This window comes from Schistocerca serialis, chromosome 7 (assembly GCF_023864345.2).
Source record: "Schistocerca serialis cubense isolate TAMUIC-IGC-003099 chromosome 7, iqSchSeri2.2, whole genome shotgun sequence".
Classification (NCBI taxonomy): domain Eukaryota; kingdom Metazoa; phylum Arthropoda; class Insecta; order Orthoptera; family Acrididae; genus Schistocerca; species Schistocerca serialis.
The window spans coordinates 70718715-70737718 of NC_064644.1; the positions used below are offsets into that span (position 1 = coordinate 70718715).

The following is a 19004-nucleotide window of genomic DNA, read 5'->3' on the forward strand; positions in this document are numbered from 1 at the left end:
GGTGCCGCACATGGAGGTGGATAGGGGTACCTGCACAAGAGGCAATGATGGGCTCAAGGCAGAGAGTGGCACAATTAGCTGTGGTAATGAGTGCCCCGCCAGCGAATCAGTAGCATCTGGTGGCGAGCTGAGGCACAACTGGTCAAAGCAATGCATCACCAGCACGTTGGTCATGCGGATGTCACGAAGGTAGTATCCCTGGTGGCAGTCAGCTGTGACTGGTATCAACTTGGGCTGGCGATCACAGCACGAAATGGCCAGACGAACCCGACCTTGGCAGCTGCAGTGCTGGTCGCAGAAGGTGGAGGAGCGTCTGAGGCTGCCAATCATAAAGCAACTCTGCTGGGTCGTTCCTCCCCCCCCCCCCCCCCCCCTCTCCCGCACCATGCCTCCAGTGGTGGGAAGCGATAGATACTAGATGCTCATAAAACAGAGAAGGGCATTGTCTGGCGAAGAATTGACAACAACCATTTTCATTTTGGACTTGAATGTATGCACTAGTCATTCTGCCTCCTCATTTGATTGGGGGTGGTATGGCGGAGCCATAACATGGTGAGTACCATGAAGGAAACAAAACAGTTGAAAGGTGTGAGAAATGAATTGGGGCCCATTATGGGAAACTAAGGTACAAGGCAACCCGTCAGTAGAAAAAAGCCTCAAAAGCATATGGGTTGTGACCTCAGCCAATGTCGACACACACCAGAGAATGTAAAGGAACTGGGAAAATGCATCCACAACCAAGAGCCTATAGGAATTGAAGAAGGGATGTGCGAAGTGTACATGAATGCACTCCTGTAGCTGGCACAATGTGGGCCAGGGGGACAGAGATGCCCTGGGGTTGTCTTGTCAGGCACACTGTTCACAAGCCACAACAAAACAGACAATTTTGCTTTCAATCTCTGACCAAGAAACATGTCTCCTAGCTAACAGATTAGTGCACAAAACTCCCCCTGGCCCTGGTGGAGAAGGGCTAGAACCTCTCATCATAATGCGGCAGAATGACTGCTCTGGGAGAGGTGTTTCCCATGGACAACAGCAAAACACCGCCAAAAACAGAGGGGCAGTACTGCAAGGAAAAATAGTTGCACAGGGGGTCCAAAGACTGGTAGTTCAGCCCTGTTGAACAAACCGAACCACCTGGCAGAGAATGGTGTTGATGGGAACAGCAATTGATATGCACGAGCTTGTAATTGGGAAACCCTTGACCGCAGCCTATGTTTCAATATCAAGATGGAAGCAAAGCAATTACTCAAGATGAAGGTCAGGATCAGAAGCCACAGGAAGGCGGGATAAGGCATTCACATTGGCATGTTTAGACTTGGTCGAAAATGGATTTAGTAATTGAGACAAGAACATTGCCCATAATTATAGGTGGTGTGCTGCCTTGTCAGGCAAGGAAGTGTGATGGTTAAACAAGAAAACCAAGGGGTTATGATATGCAGTAAGGTGAAACTTGAAGCCATACAAAAAACATAAAATGTCTGGAGAGCATAGACCATGGCAACAGCCTCTTTTTCCATCTGAGAGTAATGCCGCTGGGCTGGAGTGAGAGATTTGGAGGTGAAAGGAACAGGTTATTCAGGGCTTGTTGGCATATGGGTGCACTGGGACTGTGCCGAGACCTTACTGTTAGGCATCAGTCACCAAGACCGTGTTTTGGTCCGGCGAGTACCTGCAGTAAAACAAAAATTATTAGAAAGCAAAATGGACTTGGCAGTAATTCCAGGTGGAATTACGTCAATTCTGCAACAACTTGATGTCTATTTGAGAAAACCATTTAAGGACAAACTTAAACGCATGCACACGGACTGGCTTTCGAAAAATGACAGACAAGTGACACCAGCAGGATGTATAAAACATGCAGGTTTTGTTGTAAGTGTGCCATTGGAGTGGTGATGCATGAAATGTGTTCCAAATCAGACGCTTAAAAAATGTTCAATATCAAATGCACTAGGTGGTATGGAGTATTATGCTCATTACAAAGAACTGAGCAGCAAGCACTCAAGTGAAAGTGATTCAGAATTATCTAATTGATATTTTAAATGTTTCATAAAGTTTTTATTATAAATCTAATAAAATTTTATTTTATATTTCCACTTTTAATTTCTAAGTAATTTTCATTCTTATTTTGTAACTTTTGCTTTTCATACATTTGAAGTCCTCATGAAAATTGTGCTATGAAAAGCCGATTGGTAAGCCCGTGTTAACAGTTTTTGTCAATATGGCCAACGCTATGTCTTGGATGTTTTCCTACCAGTGACAAGAGATGGTTCCTGTGAATCCTGAATCAGTATGCTCTTTGTTGTAAGAATAATATGAATGTAAAAAGTGCACCATGCATTCTTTCAAGTTAGCTCTTACCTCATTTAAATCCTGTTCGCCTAACAAACTCGAGTGAGGCAACAGCAAGGAATGTGCATCTCATGTACTGTGTACATTCATATTCTTATGCTGAATAGTAAGACAGACAGAAATGAAGCATAGCTTGTTGCATTGTATCTATAGTTTTCACCCAGCAACCACAGTGCACTGTTCATTCTGATCATGTTATTATCACACAATACTTTGGGGCATGGCAAACTTTGCTCAAATGTCTGCATCTGACAACTACCTCTCAGTCTTCAGTGTACTTAAGACAGGTAGGGGATAAGAACCTGGCCTTCACTGCTAAAGATAAAGCAGGAGATAGGCCTCAGCTCCTGGGTAAGGTAATGAAGAAACTTCAGTCAGTCCACAAAAGAGACTGCTTAACAAAACACTTCTGTGTCCTACAGAATATTGCTGGAGTGTGTGGTGTCCATAACAGATAGAACTACCAGGGGATACTGAACATCCATCAAGAAGGGCAGGTTTGTTTTACTCATAGGAAAGTATCACAGAAATAATGAATAATCTGAACTAGCAGATGTTTAAAGATGTACATTAGTTATCACGCAAAACCATACTTACGAAGTTTCAAGGACCAGTATTACCACAAGTGAACAATCTAGAAATATTCTTCGGCCCCAAACACAGCAGTTCCTCAAAGGCAAGCTTACACCAATTACAGTGCACACACAGGCATTTAAGCAGTCATTTTTCCTGTGTGCCATACACAACTGGAGCAATAAGGGACTCTAACATGTCCCACAATGTTAAGTATCCTCTGCCATACATTTCACAATGGTGTACAAGAAAACTTGAAACTACTCCTAATGTAATGATTTTCTTTTGTGTCTATATGATAATCTATTGTAACCATAATCTTTGAACAGTATACCTCTCAGTGCTAGTCAGTTTCATTCTGTTGTCTGTGTTAGTATTTGTTCATTACAATGTGAAAGTTCAAGGATGTCCAATTAAGGTAGTTGTCATTCCTTGTTGATACACCATGATATAGTTTTTATTCGGAACTCTGTACTTCTGTTTAAAGCTGTGAGGATAAGTACTGTATAGTTAGTGAAAATTGGAATGGATTTGCTTAATTTCTAATTCTTGGATGTACCTCAAAATTTTCCCAGTTTTCAGTAGCTGATGTTATAACTAATTTACAAGTCCTTTCTTTTAAGGAAAACCTCAAAAAACTGATTGAAGAAACAAAACATAGCCTAGAAGTTCAGAAAAAATTCAATGAACAGTTGTCTGCAACAAAGAATTCACTGATCCAGCAAGTAGAGGAGACAGAAAGCCACTTACAGAAATATGGCTATAAACCTTCACAAAAGAACTACAGAGATTTGTATCCTTTTCACACTCCAAAGATATGTGACTTGAGTATTTATATGTGTGGTTCTGAAATATCAACATATAAGTACAACACCAAGTGAATATGGGTAGCTAGTATAAAACTTGTTGTTGGTTAGCATGATTACCTTAATGTTTAGATTATCCTGTAGTTTATTCTTGTTTTATTCATTCTCTTACAGTTATTTTATACATTAACCATTTTCATACTGGTCAGCTTCTAAAAAAACTTCATGTGAAAATATTGTGACAGCATTTTACTGGCAATGCTAGGAATTGTCCTCAAATGCTACTCAAAAGTGACATAGTATTTCATCTGGATACCATATTAAAGCCATAATAGTGTAACATCTTACTGATTTAAGTTTTGGTTGTTATTAAGAATAACTTGGTTTTATTAAAATTCATTGTAACTTTGTCATGATAATTTGTGATTAATTTATATGCGAACAGTGCATATTTTAAAGCATTTTTCATTACTTAATTGAACAGAATATGGAAATTAACCACCAACAGAATATTTTGTCATGCAGAATAGTCCAAAGTGCCTGTAGTGCAGAATAGTCCAAAGTGCCTGTAGTTTTTCCATGCCTGCAAATATCTACTGGTTTGAAGTTACAGGTGTTGTAAAGCAAAGTATGAAATGTTTTTTTGTGTGAAAAGGAATTTCCTTGATATCCATTTGAGAAGGGGTGGCAAAGGTAAATATTCGCAAGAATAAGATGAGAAGTTGTGCAGCATGCCCTTAATCTAACATGGCCTGTGCTACATCATTTGAAGAAGAGGAGGGAAAAATATTAAATTTCTGCTCATTTATATCACGAAAGATACAATATTTCATTTATTCTTCCAACTTGATGATGATAGACAGCACCCATGCCTTAATTCTTTTGCTTAAGCGAGCACCCATGCCTTAATTCATTTGCTTAAGCCAGCACCCATGCCTTAATTCTTTTGCTTAAGCCAGCACCCATGCCTTAATTCTTTTGCTTAAGCCAGCACCCATGCCTTAATTATTTTGCTTAAGCCAGCACCCATGCCTTAATTATTTTGCTTAAGCCAGCACCCATGCCTTAATTATTTTGCTTAAGCCAGCACCCATGCATTAATTATTTTGCTTAAGCCAGCACCCATGCATTAATTCTTTTGCTTAAGCCAGCACCCATGCATTAATTCTTTTGCTTAAGCCAGCACCCATGCATTAATTCTTTTGCTTAAGCCAGCACCCATGCATTAATTCTTTTGCTTAAGCCAGCACCCATGCATTAATTCTTTCGCTTAAGCCAGTACCCATGCCTTAATTCTTTTGCTAAATATATTCATTTTCTTTGCATTTCCATGGTCTTACAGTGTGCCTTCAGTGTGGCACTACACACAGAGGTGACAAGTCATGCGACAGCAGTATGCACACATAAAGACGCAGTAGTGTCGTGTACACAAAAGGCATTGCATTGGCAGAGCTGTCATTTGTACTCAGGTGATTCATATGAAAAAAGATTTCTGATGCGATTATGGCCGCATAATGGGAATTAACGGATTAAACGCAGAATGGTTAGAAACATTGCTCGTGTGTGTGTGTGTGTGTGTGTGTGTGTGTGTGTGTGTTGGCTGAAAGCTTACTTGTTTAGCAGTCTTTGTTGTGCATGTCTCCAACTCAGCAGCACCTCCACTATATGGTGAGTAGCAGTTTATCCTTTTTATAATATGATCATTATTCTGTCCTGGATTTTCCCTTGTTTGAATGGTAGTTGGAGCTAGATGCAAGGATGGTTCCATTTTGGAAATCATAAGAGAATTCAATATTCCGAGATCCACAGTGTTGAGAGTGTGCCAAAAATTTCAAATTTCCGTCATTCCCTTTCAACATGGACCATGCCGTGACTGAAAGCCTTCACTTAATGACCAAAAGCAGCGTTAAAAGACTAGTAACACTGAGTGAAATAACCGCAGGAAACAATATGGGTGTACGATGAACTTATCCGTTAGTATAGTGAGGCAAAATGTAGCATTAATGTGGCAGTAAATGACCAGTGCGAGTTCCATTGCTGTCAGCATGAGGCCACCTGCAATGCCTCTCCTGGGCTTGTGACCATATCAGTTGGACCCTAGACGATTACAAAAACATGGCCTGGTCAGATGAGTCCTGATTTCAAATGGTAAGAGCTGGTGGTGCAGTTTGAGTGTGGCGTAAACCCCATGAAGCCATGGACCCAGGTTGTCAACAAGGCACTGTGCAGGCTGACGATGGCTCCTTACTGGTGGGGGTTGTATTTATATAGAATGAACTGGGTCCTCTGGTCCAGTTGAACCAATCATTGACTGTAAATGGTTATGTTTGGCTACTTGGAGACCATTTGCAGCCATTCATGGACTTGATATTCCCAAACAACAAGGGAATTTTTATGGACAACAATGCACCATGTTTCTGGGTACAATTGTTCACGATTGTTTTGAAAATCATTCTCGATAGTTCAAGCAAATGATTTGGCCACCCACCAAACATTTATGGGACATTATCAAGACATCAGTTCGTGTACAAAATCCTGCACCAACAACACTTTCACAATTATGGGTGGCTGTAGAGGCAGCATGACTCAGTATTTCTCCAGGGGCTTCCAATGAGTGGTTGAGTCTATGCCAAGTCAAGTTGCTGCACTATGCCAGGCAAAAGATTGTCCGACACAATATTAGAAGGTATGCCATGACTTGTCATCTCGGGGTATACAGTCCCTGCTGGTTACATGCCCGTAGGTACAGCTGCTGCCTCTGTTGCTGCTACAACGGGAGCCAAGGTGCAAGTTAGTAGCCAGAGACATCCAGTGAAGACATCCTGTAAAGAAAATCGGAATACAGAAAAGTGTCAACAGTTGCTCTTATTGTGAGCTAACAACGTTAAGTTTTCTCCAAAATGAGTTTAACTTATGTTGTTGTTGTTGTTGTTGTTGTTGTTGTTGTGGTCTTCAGTCCTGAGACTGGTTTGATGCAGCTCTCCATGCCACTCTATCCTGTGCAAGCTTCTTCATCTCCCAGTACCTACTACAACCTACACCCTTCTGAATCTGTTTAGTGTATTCATCTCTTGGCCTCCCTCTACGATTTTTACCCTCCACGCTGCCCTCCAATACTAAATTGGTGATCCCTTGGTGCCTCAGAACATGTCCTACCAACTGATCCCTTCTTCTAGTCAAGTTGTGCCACAAACTTCTCTTCTCCCCAATCCTATTCAATACCTCCTCATTAGTTATGTGATCTACCCACCTTATCTTCATCATTCTTCTGTAGCACCACATTTCGAAAGCTTCTATTCTCTTCTTGTCCATACTAGTTATCGTCCATGTTTCACTTCCATAGATGGCTATGCTCCATACAAATACTTTCAGAAACGACTTCCTGACACTTAAATCTATACTCGATGTTAACAAATTTCTCTTCTTCAGAAACGCTTTCCTTGCCATTGCCAGTCTACATTTGATATCCTCTCTACTTCGACCATCATCAGGTATTTTGCTCCCCAAATAGCAAAACTCCTCTACTACTTTAAGTGTCTCATTTCCTAATCTAATTCCCTCTCACATCTTGCTCACGAGATGGTAGAGTTTTGTCAGGACTGGCTCTCCCAAGGCCGTCAGTAGTTCTAATGGAATGTTGTCTACTCCCGGGGCCTTGTTTTGACTCTGGTCTTTCAGTGCTCTGTCAAACTCTTCACGCAGTATCGTATCTCCTATTTCATCTTCATCTACATCCTCTTCCATTTCCATAATATTGTCCTCAAGTACATTGCCCTTGTATAGACCCTCTGTATACTCCTTCCACCTTTCTGCTTTCCCTTCTTTGCTTAGAACTGGGTTTCCATCTGAGCTCTTGATATTCGTACAAGTGGTTCTCTTTTCTCCAAAAGTCTCTTTAATTTTCCCGTAGGCAGTATCTATCTTACCCCTAGTGAGATAAGCCTCTACATCCTTAAATTTGTCCTCTAGCCATCCCTGCTTAGCCATTTGCACTTCCTGTCGATTTCATTTTTGAGACGTTTGTATTCCTTTTTGCCTCCTTCATTTACTGCGTTGTTATATTTTCTCCTTTCATCAATTAAATTCAATATTTCTTCTGTTACCCAAGGATTTGTACTAGCCCTCGTCTTTTTACCTACTAGATTCTCTGCTGCCTTCACTACTTCATCTCTCAAAGCTACCCATTCTTCTTCTACTGTATTTATTTCCCCCATTCTTGTCAATTGTTCCCTTATGCTCTCCCTGAAACTCTGTACAACCTCTGGTTTAGTCAGTTTATCCAGGTCCCATCTCCTTAAATTCCCACCTTTTTGCAGTTTCTTCAGTTTTAATCTACAGTTCATAACCAATAGATTGTGGTTAGAGTCCACATATGCCCCTGGAAATGCCTTACAATTTAAAACCTGGTTCCTAAATCTCTGTCTTACCATTATATAATCTATCTGAAGCCTGTCAGTATCTCCAGGCTTCTTCCATGTATACTACCTTCTTTTATGATTCATGAATCAAGTGTTAGCTATGATTAAGTTGTGCTCTGTACAAAATTCCACCAAGCAGCTTCCTCTTTCATTTCTTATCCCCAACCCATATTCACCTACTACGTTTCCTTCTCTCCCTTTTCCTACTACCGAATTCCAGTCACCCATGACTATTAAATTTTCGTCTCCCTTCACTATCTGAATAATTTCTTTTATTTCATCATACATTTCTTCAATTTCTTCATCATCTGCAGAGCTAGTTGGCGTGGGCTTTGTGTCTATCTTGGCCACAATAATGCATTCACTATGCTGTTTGTAGTAGCTTACCCGCACTCCTATATTTTTATTCATTATTAAACCTACTCCTGCATTACCCCTATTTGATTTTGTATTTATAACCATGTATTCGCCTGACCAAAAGTCTTGTTCCGCCTGCCAGTGAATGTTCCTCCTGCCAGTGAATTTCACTAATTCCTACTATATCTAACTTTAACCTATCCATTTCCCTTTTTAAATTTTCTAACCTACCTGCTCGATTAAGGGATTTGACATTCCACACTTCGATCCGTAGAACTTATGTGTGAAGTATGAAATGTGCAGGCAGCACCAGCCGGCAGAGGTAGACGCAGGAAGAGGGAAGTAATCGATTTTGTGAGTGAGTTCCTAAACAGGAACAAATTGTATAATTACATGTGTGTGCTTTTATAACAATGATACAATCAATTATCGACAAAATTATTTAATTGGATGTATAAAAATTCCACTCACCAAGCGGTGGCAGAACACACACATGAAAGATGCTTGTAATTGGCAAGCTTTCGTAGCCAGTGACTCTTCTTCAGGCAGAATGGTTGAAGGGGGAGGAAGTCTTTCTTGAAATCTACCCCTTTTCCTAAACCTCTCCAGTCCTTTTCCTTTACCCCTCTTCCTTCCCCTTCAATCCCCTCTGCCTGATGGAGGAGCCATTGGCTCTGAAGGCTTGCCAGTTACATAGGCCCTCCCTGGTTAGTCTGACAAGTTGGTTCCATTTGCTGTCTGTGGCTGAGACTGCTGCTCAGCCAGAAGGAGTCACTTGTCCTGTTTGAGGAAACCTCTTAGCCTGCTAGATCCGGGCAGTCACAGAGGGTGGGATTATTGGTAGTTGGGAGCTCCAATGTTAGGCACTTTATGGGGCCTGTTAGGGACATGGCTGCCAAGAAGGGAAAGGAAGCCAGTGTGCACTCCATGTGCATACTGGGTGGAGTCATTCCAGACGTGGAATGGGTCCTTCCGGATGCCATGATGAGCACATTGTGCAGCCAACTGCAAGTGGTGACTCTTGTCGGTACCAATGATGTGTGCTGCTTTGGATCGGAAGAGATTCTCTCTGGTTTTGAGTAGCTAACAGAAGTGGTAAAGGCTACCAGTCTTCATTGCGAGTTGAGGCTACCAGTCTTGGTTGCGAGTTGAAAATAGAGCTCACCATTTGCAGCATAACTGACAGGACTGATTGTGGACCTTTGGTACAGAGCCGAGTGGAGGGTCTGAATCAGAGGCTCAGGCGGTTCTGTGGTGGTGTAGGCTGCAGATTCCTCGACTTGTGCCATAAGGTGGTTGGGTTTCAGGGTCCGCTGAACAGGTCAGGAGTCCACTAATGCAGGAGGCAGCTACATTGGTATCAGGGGTTGTGTTGCATTGAATGGGCGGTTTTTTAGGTTAGAGGGTCTCTGGGAAAACCAAGAAGAGCTTTACTCACAAAGGGTGCAGGCCGAACACAGGAAGAACGTAGATACAGGAGCCATCGGTATTGTGTTGGGAAGGTACGAGAGCTTCAAGTGCTAGTAGAAGGCACTGATGCTCAAATCATTATAGGCACTGAAAGTTGGCTAAAGCCATAGGTAAGTTCAGCCAAAATTTTTGTGAAGAACCTAATGGTGTTCTAAAGGGATAGGCTTAACACAGTTGGCAGTGACATGGTTGTTGTTGTTAGAAGTAACTTAGCTTATCGAAAAATTGAAGTAGATAGTTCCTGTGAGTAAATATGAGCAGAGGTTATTCTTGCAACTAGAATAAAATAATAATTGGATCCTTTTACTGATCTCCCAATTCGGATGATGCAGTTGCTGAAAGGTTCAAAGAAAACTTGAATTTTATTTCAAACAAGTACGAAACTCGTACAGTTATAGTTCATTATGTCTTTAATTTACCCCCACTATATTGGCGAAAATGTGTGTTTAATTCCCGTGGTACACATAAAACATCACCAGAAATTGTGCTAAATTCATTCTCTGAAAATTATTTCAAGCAGTTAGTACATGAGCCCATGTGAATCGTAAATGGTTATGAAAACACACTTGACCTCTTAGCAACGAATAATCCTGATCTAAAACGAACATCAGAACAGGTACTGGGATTAGTGAACACAGGGTTGTCTTAGCGAGATTGAATATTGTAAGCTGCAATTCCTCCGAAAATAAATGAAAAATATACCTATTCACAAAAGCAGATAAAAATTCACTTGACGCCTTCCTGAGAGACAATCTCCACTCCTTACCAAATTAACATTGTAAGTGCAGAACAGATGTGGCATGAATTCAAAGAAATAGTATCGGCAGCAGTTGAAAGATTTACATGAAATAAATTAACAAACAACGGAGCTGACCCTCCTTGGTACACAAAACCAGTCAGAACTGTTGTAGAAACAATGGGGAAAAAAACATGTCAAATTTAAATGGAACTTTGTCTCGAAACCTGGCAGAAAATCCAAAAAGGCTCTGCTTGTATGCGAAGTATGCTAGCTGCAGGACACAATCAATGCCTTCTCTGCACGATAGTAATGGAAATACTTTTGACGACAGTGCTGCCAAAGCAGAGTTACTAAACACAGCCTTCTGAAATTCGTTCACCAAAGAAGATTAAGTAAATATTCCAGAATTCGAATCAAGAACAGCTGCCAACATGAATAACATATAAGTAGATGCCCTCGGAGTAGTGAAGAAACTTAAATCATTTAACAAAAGCAAGTCTTCTAGTCCAGACGGTATGCCAGTTAGGTTCCTTTCCGAGTATGCTGGTACAATAGCTCTATACTTAACAATCATATACAATCGTTCGCTCGACGAAAGATTCGTACCTAAAGGCTGGAAAGTTACACAGGTCACACCAATTTTCAAGAAAGGTAGTAGGGTTAATCCACCAAATTGCCAGCCCATATCATTAACGTAGATATGCAGCAGGATTTTGGAACGTATATTGTGTTCTAACATTATGAATTACGTCAAAGAAAAGGGTCTATTGACACAGTCAACACTGATTTAGAAAACATCGTTCTTATGAAATACAATTAGCTCTTTACTCACATGAAGTGTTGAGTGCTATTGACAATGAATTTCAGATTGATTCCATATTTGAAGATTTACAGAAGGCTTTTGACACTGTACCACACAAGTGGTTTGTAGTGAAATTGCGTGCTTATGCGATATTGTGACTGGATTCATGATTTCTTGTCCGAGAGGTCACAGTTCATATTAATTGACAGAAAGTCGTCAAGTAAAACAGAAATGATTTCTGGCATTCCCCTACGTAGTGTTATAGGCCCTTTGCTGCTCCTCATCTATATAAACAGATCTAGGAGACAATGTGAGCAGCCATCTCATGTTATTCGCAGATGGTACTGTCGTCTATAGACTAGTTAAGTCATCAGAAGATCAAAATGAATTGCAAAATGATTTAAAAAAGATACCTGTATGGTGCAAAAATTGCCAATTGACCCTGAATAACAGAAAGTGTGACGTCATCCACATGAGTGCTAAAAGCAATCTTATAAACTTCAGTTACACAATAAATCAGTCATAACTATGGGCTGTAAGTGCAACTAAATACCTAGGAATTACAGTTACGAATAACTTAAATTGGATGGAACACATAAGAAATGTTGTGGAGAAGGCTAACCAAAGATTGTGTTTTATGGCAGGACATTTAGCAAATGTAACAGATCTACTAAAGAAACTACCTACACTACACTTGTCGACTCTCTTTTAGAATAGTGCTGTGTGGTGTGAGATCCTTACCAGATAGGACTGACGGAATGCATCTAGGAAGTTCAAAGAAGGGCAGCACGTTTTGTATTATTGCAAAATAGGGGAGAGAGTGTCACAGACATGATACAGAATTTGGGGTGGACATCATTAAAACAAAGGTGAAATCTTCTCACGAAATTTCAGTCACCAACTTTATCCTCTGAATGGTAAAATATTTTGTTGACACCCACCTACATAGGAAGAAACGATCACCAAAATAAAATAATGGAAATCAGAGCTCGCACTGATAGATACAGATGTTCATTTTCTTCTGGGCACAATACGAGATTGGAATAATAGAGTATTATTGTGGAGGTGCTTCAATGAACCCTCTGCCAGGCAGTTATATGTGATTCGCAGAGTATCGATGTAGGTGTTTTATAAGAGTTGGCTTAAAAGTGCAACCAGCAACAATCAAATTGTCTCAGGGAATCAGTCAAAACCAATGCCAAAGGTAACTGGCTTCAAACATCTAAACATGATATAACAATGTGCCATGCAATTTCATACGAAAGTGTATGCTCCTGTAAAACTTTCAGTACTGTCCAAATTGTCCACCTTTTCTCTTTGGACACACAAGTATGATCAGCTCAACATACGGTAGACTTAAAATAACTTTGTGGCTGACATTTCTGCATGTTGAGTGTTAGCACGAAGTGACAGCCAGTTACAGTTCTTTGTCAAGTTCCAATTGCTCAATCTGTTGCCTTTTCTGTAGATTCATGCAGATTCTTGTTGTCAGTGTGGCTCTCAGCACATAGCTAACACTGTCCCCTCCCATCCTGTCTTGTCTCAACTCATTGCCTCCCCTCGCCCCTGCCCTCCACTCGCCTCCACTGCCCTCCGCTCGCCTCCACTGCCCTCCGCTCGCCTCCACTGCCCTCCGCTCGCCTCCACTGCCCTCCGCTCGCCTCCACTGCCCTCCGCTCGCCTCCACTGCCCTCCGCTCGCCTCCACTCCACTGCCCTCCGCTCGCCTCCGCTCCACTGCCCTCCGCTCGCCTCCGCTCCACTGCCCTCCGCTCGCCTCCGCTCCACTGCCCTCCACTCCACTGCCCTCCGCTCGCCTCCGCTCCACTGCCCTCCGCTCGCCTCCGCTCCACTGCCCTCCGCTCGCCTCCGCTCCACTGCCCTCCGCTCGCCTCCGCTCCACTGCCCCCCGCCCGCCTCCGCTCCACTGCCCTGCCCCCCGCCCGCCTCCGCTCCACTGCCCTGCCCCCCTCCCGCCGCCGCTCCACTGCCCTGCCCCCCGCCCGCCTCCGCTCCCCTCCCCCGCCAGTGTCCGCGCCGCTGCCCCCCGTCCGCCACCGCTCCGCTCCCCCGCCCGCCTCCGCTCCGCTCCCCCGCCCGCCTCCGCTCCGCTCCCCCGCCCGCCTCCGCTCCGCTCCCCCGCCCGCCTCCGCTCCCCTGCCCCCCGCCCGCCTCCGCTCCCCTGCCCCCCGCCCGCCTCCGCTCCCCTGCCCCCCGCCCGCCTCCGCTCCCCTGCCCCCCGCCCGCCTCCGCTCCCCTGCCCCCCGCCCGCCTCCGCTCCCCTGCCCCCCGCCTGCCTCCGCTCCGCTGCCCCCCGCCCGCCTCCGCTCCGCTGCCCCCCGCCCGCCTCCGCTCCGCTGCCCCCCGCCCGCCTCCGCTCCGCTGCCCCCCGCCCGCCTCCGCTCCGCTGCCCCCCGCCCGCCTCCGCTGCGCTGCCCCCCGCCCGCCTCCGCTCCGCTGGCCCCCGACCGCCTCCGCTCCGCTGCGCCCCGCCCGCCTCTCTCTCCACTGCCCTCCAGTCCACTCCAGTCCCTTGATCACCAATCTGACGGTCATGAAGTTAACTGTATTCAAACTATATTAAAGCAAAATTTTTCTGACCAAAACAAATTGGGTTTCAGAGAAAAAATTATGATTTAGTACTGTGGTACATGTAGTACAAACTTACTTTCACTGATTCATTGAATCACTCTTTTTTTCTTGTAATTGCATGAAAAGATAGTTTTTATCAGTTTGTGTGCAGTTTCCTGTTCATTTAATGTAACATGTTTCATCGTTCTTGACAAGTTAACACCTTAACATTTCTTCATACTACCTTATGAAGAAACAGAAGAAGAATCCTGTGATGGAAGCAAGAATATCACTGATGATAGTTGTGTATCTCATGAGGATGAGGTAACGAAGGATTTTGAAGAACTGAATCTAAGCTACAAGGAATGCCTCACACCATTTGTATCTGTTGCACAATCAAGAAATAACAATGTAGTATCAAGTAACCAACATTTCATTCCTAGGAAACTGCTTGACAATGAATCTACAGTGTCTGAAAGTGCCCCTGATCAGACAATAAGTGCCAATGATATTAATGAAACTACTGGATATTCTGAAACATTCTATGCACTGGAGAGAAAGTTTAAAATGTATAAACTTCAGAAAGGACGTGAATCGCCATTTTAAAATGTTACAGTTTTTTTAGAATTAAAGTGTTTTTCAGTGTGTTGTTTACACTAATTTAAATCATTAGGCACTGCGGAGGCGACTCGGATCTATCACAGTATATCATTAGCTGTGACTATGTGACAATTTGACCTCTCCTCCCACTCTACAGGGCAGTTCAGATAGACGAGACTGTTGCCTGTAAATTAAAATTACTGGCAGAAAGCACTGACTGACTGTCTTCTTATCTGCATGCTCCTTCAGGTGTTTCCCCTCAAAAATAACTCTTCCACTGCAGCTATGAAACAGAATTAGTGGGCGTAGGAACTGACTATTCACTAGGAAAACATGTTGTGTAAACCACTATATACTTTCTGAAACTAACTCTTCAAAAAATACATGGTGCTCAAGTCTTTTACCACAATTATTTGTGAAATAATCCAAAGATTTTCCCCTCACTGTTGACATCCAGAGCCCACACTCACAATAACACTGTATTCTAATGGAGTAGTTTCAATTTGTCAGAAAAGTTCATTTAATAACTTGCCCAAAAGAGAATTCTTGAAATCATAAATTCAATAAAGGTTCTTATTGTGAAAAGAATCCACTCACCATGCAGTAATATACGTTGATATTACCATGCAGTAATACATGTTGATATTACACAAGAAACAGTTCATAAGGTTTATTGTTCCAGCTACTAGACAAAATTTAGAGTCCAAAATAGAGCGAGAAATTCTAAGTTCATACACAATACATTTTGGAAGGTAGTGCTCAGACTAATGCAGTGACAGAATCCTTATACCACTGCAACTCTCCTCTGGCCAGTGAGGGGCACAACTTTTCTCTGGCATAGCAGACGACAGACAGACATCTGTCTTCAACTCACTTATGGTCGTTTTCAACCCAACCAAAATGTGATCCATCCAATTAACAAAATTGGTCATAATGTTTCCCATTTGGCTCTCCACTACAGCAATATAATTTTTAATATTTGGGGAAGTCCTGCAAAAAGTACAGCTGTGATCTTCTGGCAGAAGCACAATGATTCATTAAAAATGTGGCGTGGTCATCTGTGTTGTGGAAAGAACCTGTAAGAAACATTATTTCAGCTGATTTATTAACTTCAGATAGTTCAAAAACTACATATCCCTTTGAGTTCCTGTAATGAAGAATATATCAAAATATCTATACCGAGAGCTTCAGGGCACTTAATCTGAAAAGGTTTTACCATATTTAGAAGAATGATTAATTTCTTTAATTGCCATAAACACATTTTAAAAAAGCACTGATATCTCCAAAAGTGAATGTTAAATTTTGAAGAAACTTTGCAAAATGTGTTTCTTTGTTATGTCCCATGCTTTGACCATATTCTATTTACTGTATGAGCTTTCTTGAACAATCGAACAAACACTGGCCGCCACGTCAACCTCAGCCCTTAGGTGTCACCAGATTGAGGATACGGAGGGTCACATGGTCAGCACAGCACTCTCCCGGCTGTGGTCAGTTTTCATGACTGGGACCACTGCGTTAATCAAATAAATCCTCAACTGGCCCTACAAGGGCTGAGTGCACCCAGCTTGCCAACAGCGCTTGGTAGACCTGGACAGTGACTCATCTAAATGCTAGCCAAACCCAACAGCACTTCACTTTGGTGATCTCACAGGAACCGGGGTTACCACTGCGGCAAGGCTGCTGGCACAAGCTTTCCTGAGCAGCTCCAAAATGATAAAATGGATGATCAACAGGCTGTGATGTTATCACTACACTTTCAGTGTGGTCGGCTGACAGAGCAGCTAGCTGTGTGTGGTGGCTGGGAGGAAGTCTATCACTAGCTTCCCTATAGTACATTATAGTGGCTATACATATGTTGAAAATTTGTATGTTAAACCAAAAATATTGGCTCTATTTTTATGATGTCAGGCTGTTACCCATGTGAGTTATTGATTTGTTCCTATATAGGTAAATCTAAGATTATGAAATCTTTGCTTACCTAATCAAATAGTTTGCTTGTAGTTTCCTATTTAAGTTGTTGTTATGAAGTTTGTTGCTGTAGACATGTTATAGACATGTTATGTTACTAGCTTGATCCTAGCTTAGCTTTCGTTGCTTGGTAGGTACTTACTTGGCTCTTACCAGTTTATATTAGCAGTGTGGTATGTTCACCTTTGTACAGAAATACTTTTTGTGAGACAGATTGTGACAAATACTTATATTTCCAGTTTGGTATGTTCACCTTTGTACACCAATACTTTTTGTTAACTGGCTGGGATAAATATTTTAAAGATATGAAATTGCACAGAATCATAAAGGGATGTGTGGAAAGATTTGAAATTTTCTGTTCAGATGATACTTACAATATTATTTTATTTGTAGTTACTTTGTGTCTCAGTTACTAGTGTCTGCTTTTTGTACTACATGCACAATATAGCCTGGCCCCTTTCATGCAGATCTTACTGCAAGCACACAGTTGTCACCCAGCAATTGGGCTGCTGTGGGTTGAGAGGTGTGTGAGTGGGATTGTGAAGTCATGCTTCTTCCATGCAGGGCAAGAAGCACACTGGAATCAACATTGCATTGACAATGTCTATTGCAGTTTTACAGTGTGTTCCATTGACAAAAGATAGAAACAATCCATATGACCTGAAGTCATTCAGCTTCCACAGATTCCTCCAATCTCAAAAAATTGCCAAGTTATATTGGTCATGTAGTAGAAAGTGTGTGTGTGTGTGTGTGTGTGTGTGTGTGTGTGTGTGTGTGTGTGTGTGTGATATCCGTCAATCATCTGCTGGTGGACAGTAGCCATTTTAAACTTTTTGTTTGTTTCAATTCTGGTATCTTTTCTTGTACTGTAAAACACCTACAGTTGGTAGTCACATACCACAAATTTTAAAAATCTTGTTTTCTTCAGTTTCACTGTTTTTATCAGTAATAAACCTGCTTTCTTTGAGTGTTGTTGTTGTTGTTGTTGTTGTTGTGCTTTCTTTCTGTCCGGATTATAATTTGGAAGATCATGTCTGTTGTAAGACAAGATGAAAACTACTTTATCTGATAATAGAAGACTTTTTGAGAGTGTGTCAATTTGTTTGTGTTTCGTTACTCAACTACCTTAATCATACATCTTTAGTTGCCAGTACCTGTGGAGTGGCTAAAATCTGTTCCTAAAAATGAAACTCCAGATAGCAATATCAACAGTATATGGTACTTACCATACTTACCATAAAGATAACACTCTGAGTTGCAAATGGGCACAATTAAGAGACTTAAAACATAAGCTCTTAGCCACAGCCTTTGTTGAAAAAAGAGAAACACGCACCATTGATTCACACAAGTAAGCACACCTCACACTCACGTGACCGCCAACTCCAGCAGTTCGGGCTAAGCTGCTGGAGTTCGCACTCGTGTGTCCATCGGGTGTACTTGCTTGCATAAATGAACTGTGTGTGTTTCTCTTTTTCTGCTAAAGGCAATGGCCGAAAGGTTATGGGTAAGTGTCTTTCAATTGTGCCTGTCTGCAACTTAGTGTGAGGTAATACTTTATGTTAAGTAGCAATCTGTCTTCTCTACATTGTTAAAATCTGTTTCTCTTTGTGTGTGGGTGTATGCATGCACATGCATGCATATGTACATGTTACTAGTGTTGAAACTGAATGCACAGATGTAACTTCATTTTAGCTGTAATTACTGCAGAAAAAAAATTGAAAAAAATTCTTGTATTAAAATACATAATCAATCATCTGATCTTTCTCTTTAGATTTATTTTCTAGCCAATTTAAATCACGAACACTTGAACAAATCATAAGATGAAAGTACAATTTAGTGTCCTCAGAGGAGTACAGTATGATACAGCTTGAAACATGTAGAGACATTATGATCACTGCACTTGTCGTTGGTATGTAACTCAGGTAAACACATGCACAAATAAGAACTTAAAACTTCTTTATTATAACATTTTATAAGACATGAATTGGCATGTTGCTTAGGCAACTATAGATTTTACAACTCTCAAAAACAGTACAATCTTCTTTTGTCTCTTGTGATATCACAGATCATACAGCTCTGAAGCCGACCTTATCGATGTCGAAACACTCACTAACACACCAAAACACCATATGGAAGAGAAACCTGCTCCCACATCACCCCCTTCTCAGTAAGACAGTCACAATTCACTGTACCACATCCACTAGTGCTGCGGGAAATCTAATTATGCGACCCAATCTTCATGTTTGTGGTTTTTTTATCTTCAGGCTATTTGTCCTGGGGTGGTGGTGAAACTGGAGTATCTTCCGGCAATCTGAAGTCTTCGTTCAGCAAATATGCAGGTTTCAATCG

General features: G+C 42.0%; 2 protein-coding genes across 2 annotated transcripts in view; one reads left to right on the forward strand and one right to left on the reverse strand.

The window, feature by feature from the left end:
• The window catches only part of LOC126412892 (uncharacterized), a 47617-nt gene extending 43811 nt beyond the window's left edge, over window positions 1-3806 (forward strand). Inside the window, exon 3 of the mRNA XM_050082781.1 lies at window positions 3549-3806. Within this exon, the coding sequence (XP_049938738.1) occupies window positions 3549-3806 (258 nt within the window). The remainder of the gene's footprint in view (window positions 1-3548) is intronic.
• Window positions 3807-13064: 9258 nt separating this feature from the next.
• Window positions 13065-14072, reverse strand: LOC126412893 (uncharacterized). Its single transcript, XM_050082783.1, has one exon. The coding sequence runs from the start codon at window positions 14070-14072 to the stop codon at window positions 13065-13067; it is 1008 nt and encodes a 335-aa protein (XP_049938740.1).
• Between the last annotated feature and the right edge of the window lie 4932 nt (window positions 14073-19004).

What these genes read in the sequence shown, in the direction of transcription:
- LOC126412893 (XM_050082783.1), bottom strand. Translation starts at nt 14,072, where the DNA reads ATGACCGTCAGATTGGTGATCAAGGGACTGGAGTGGACTGGAGGGCAG.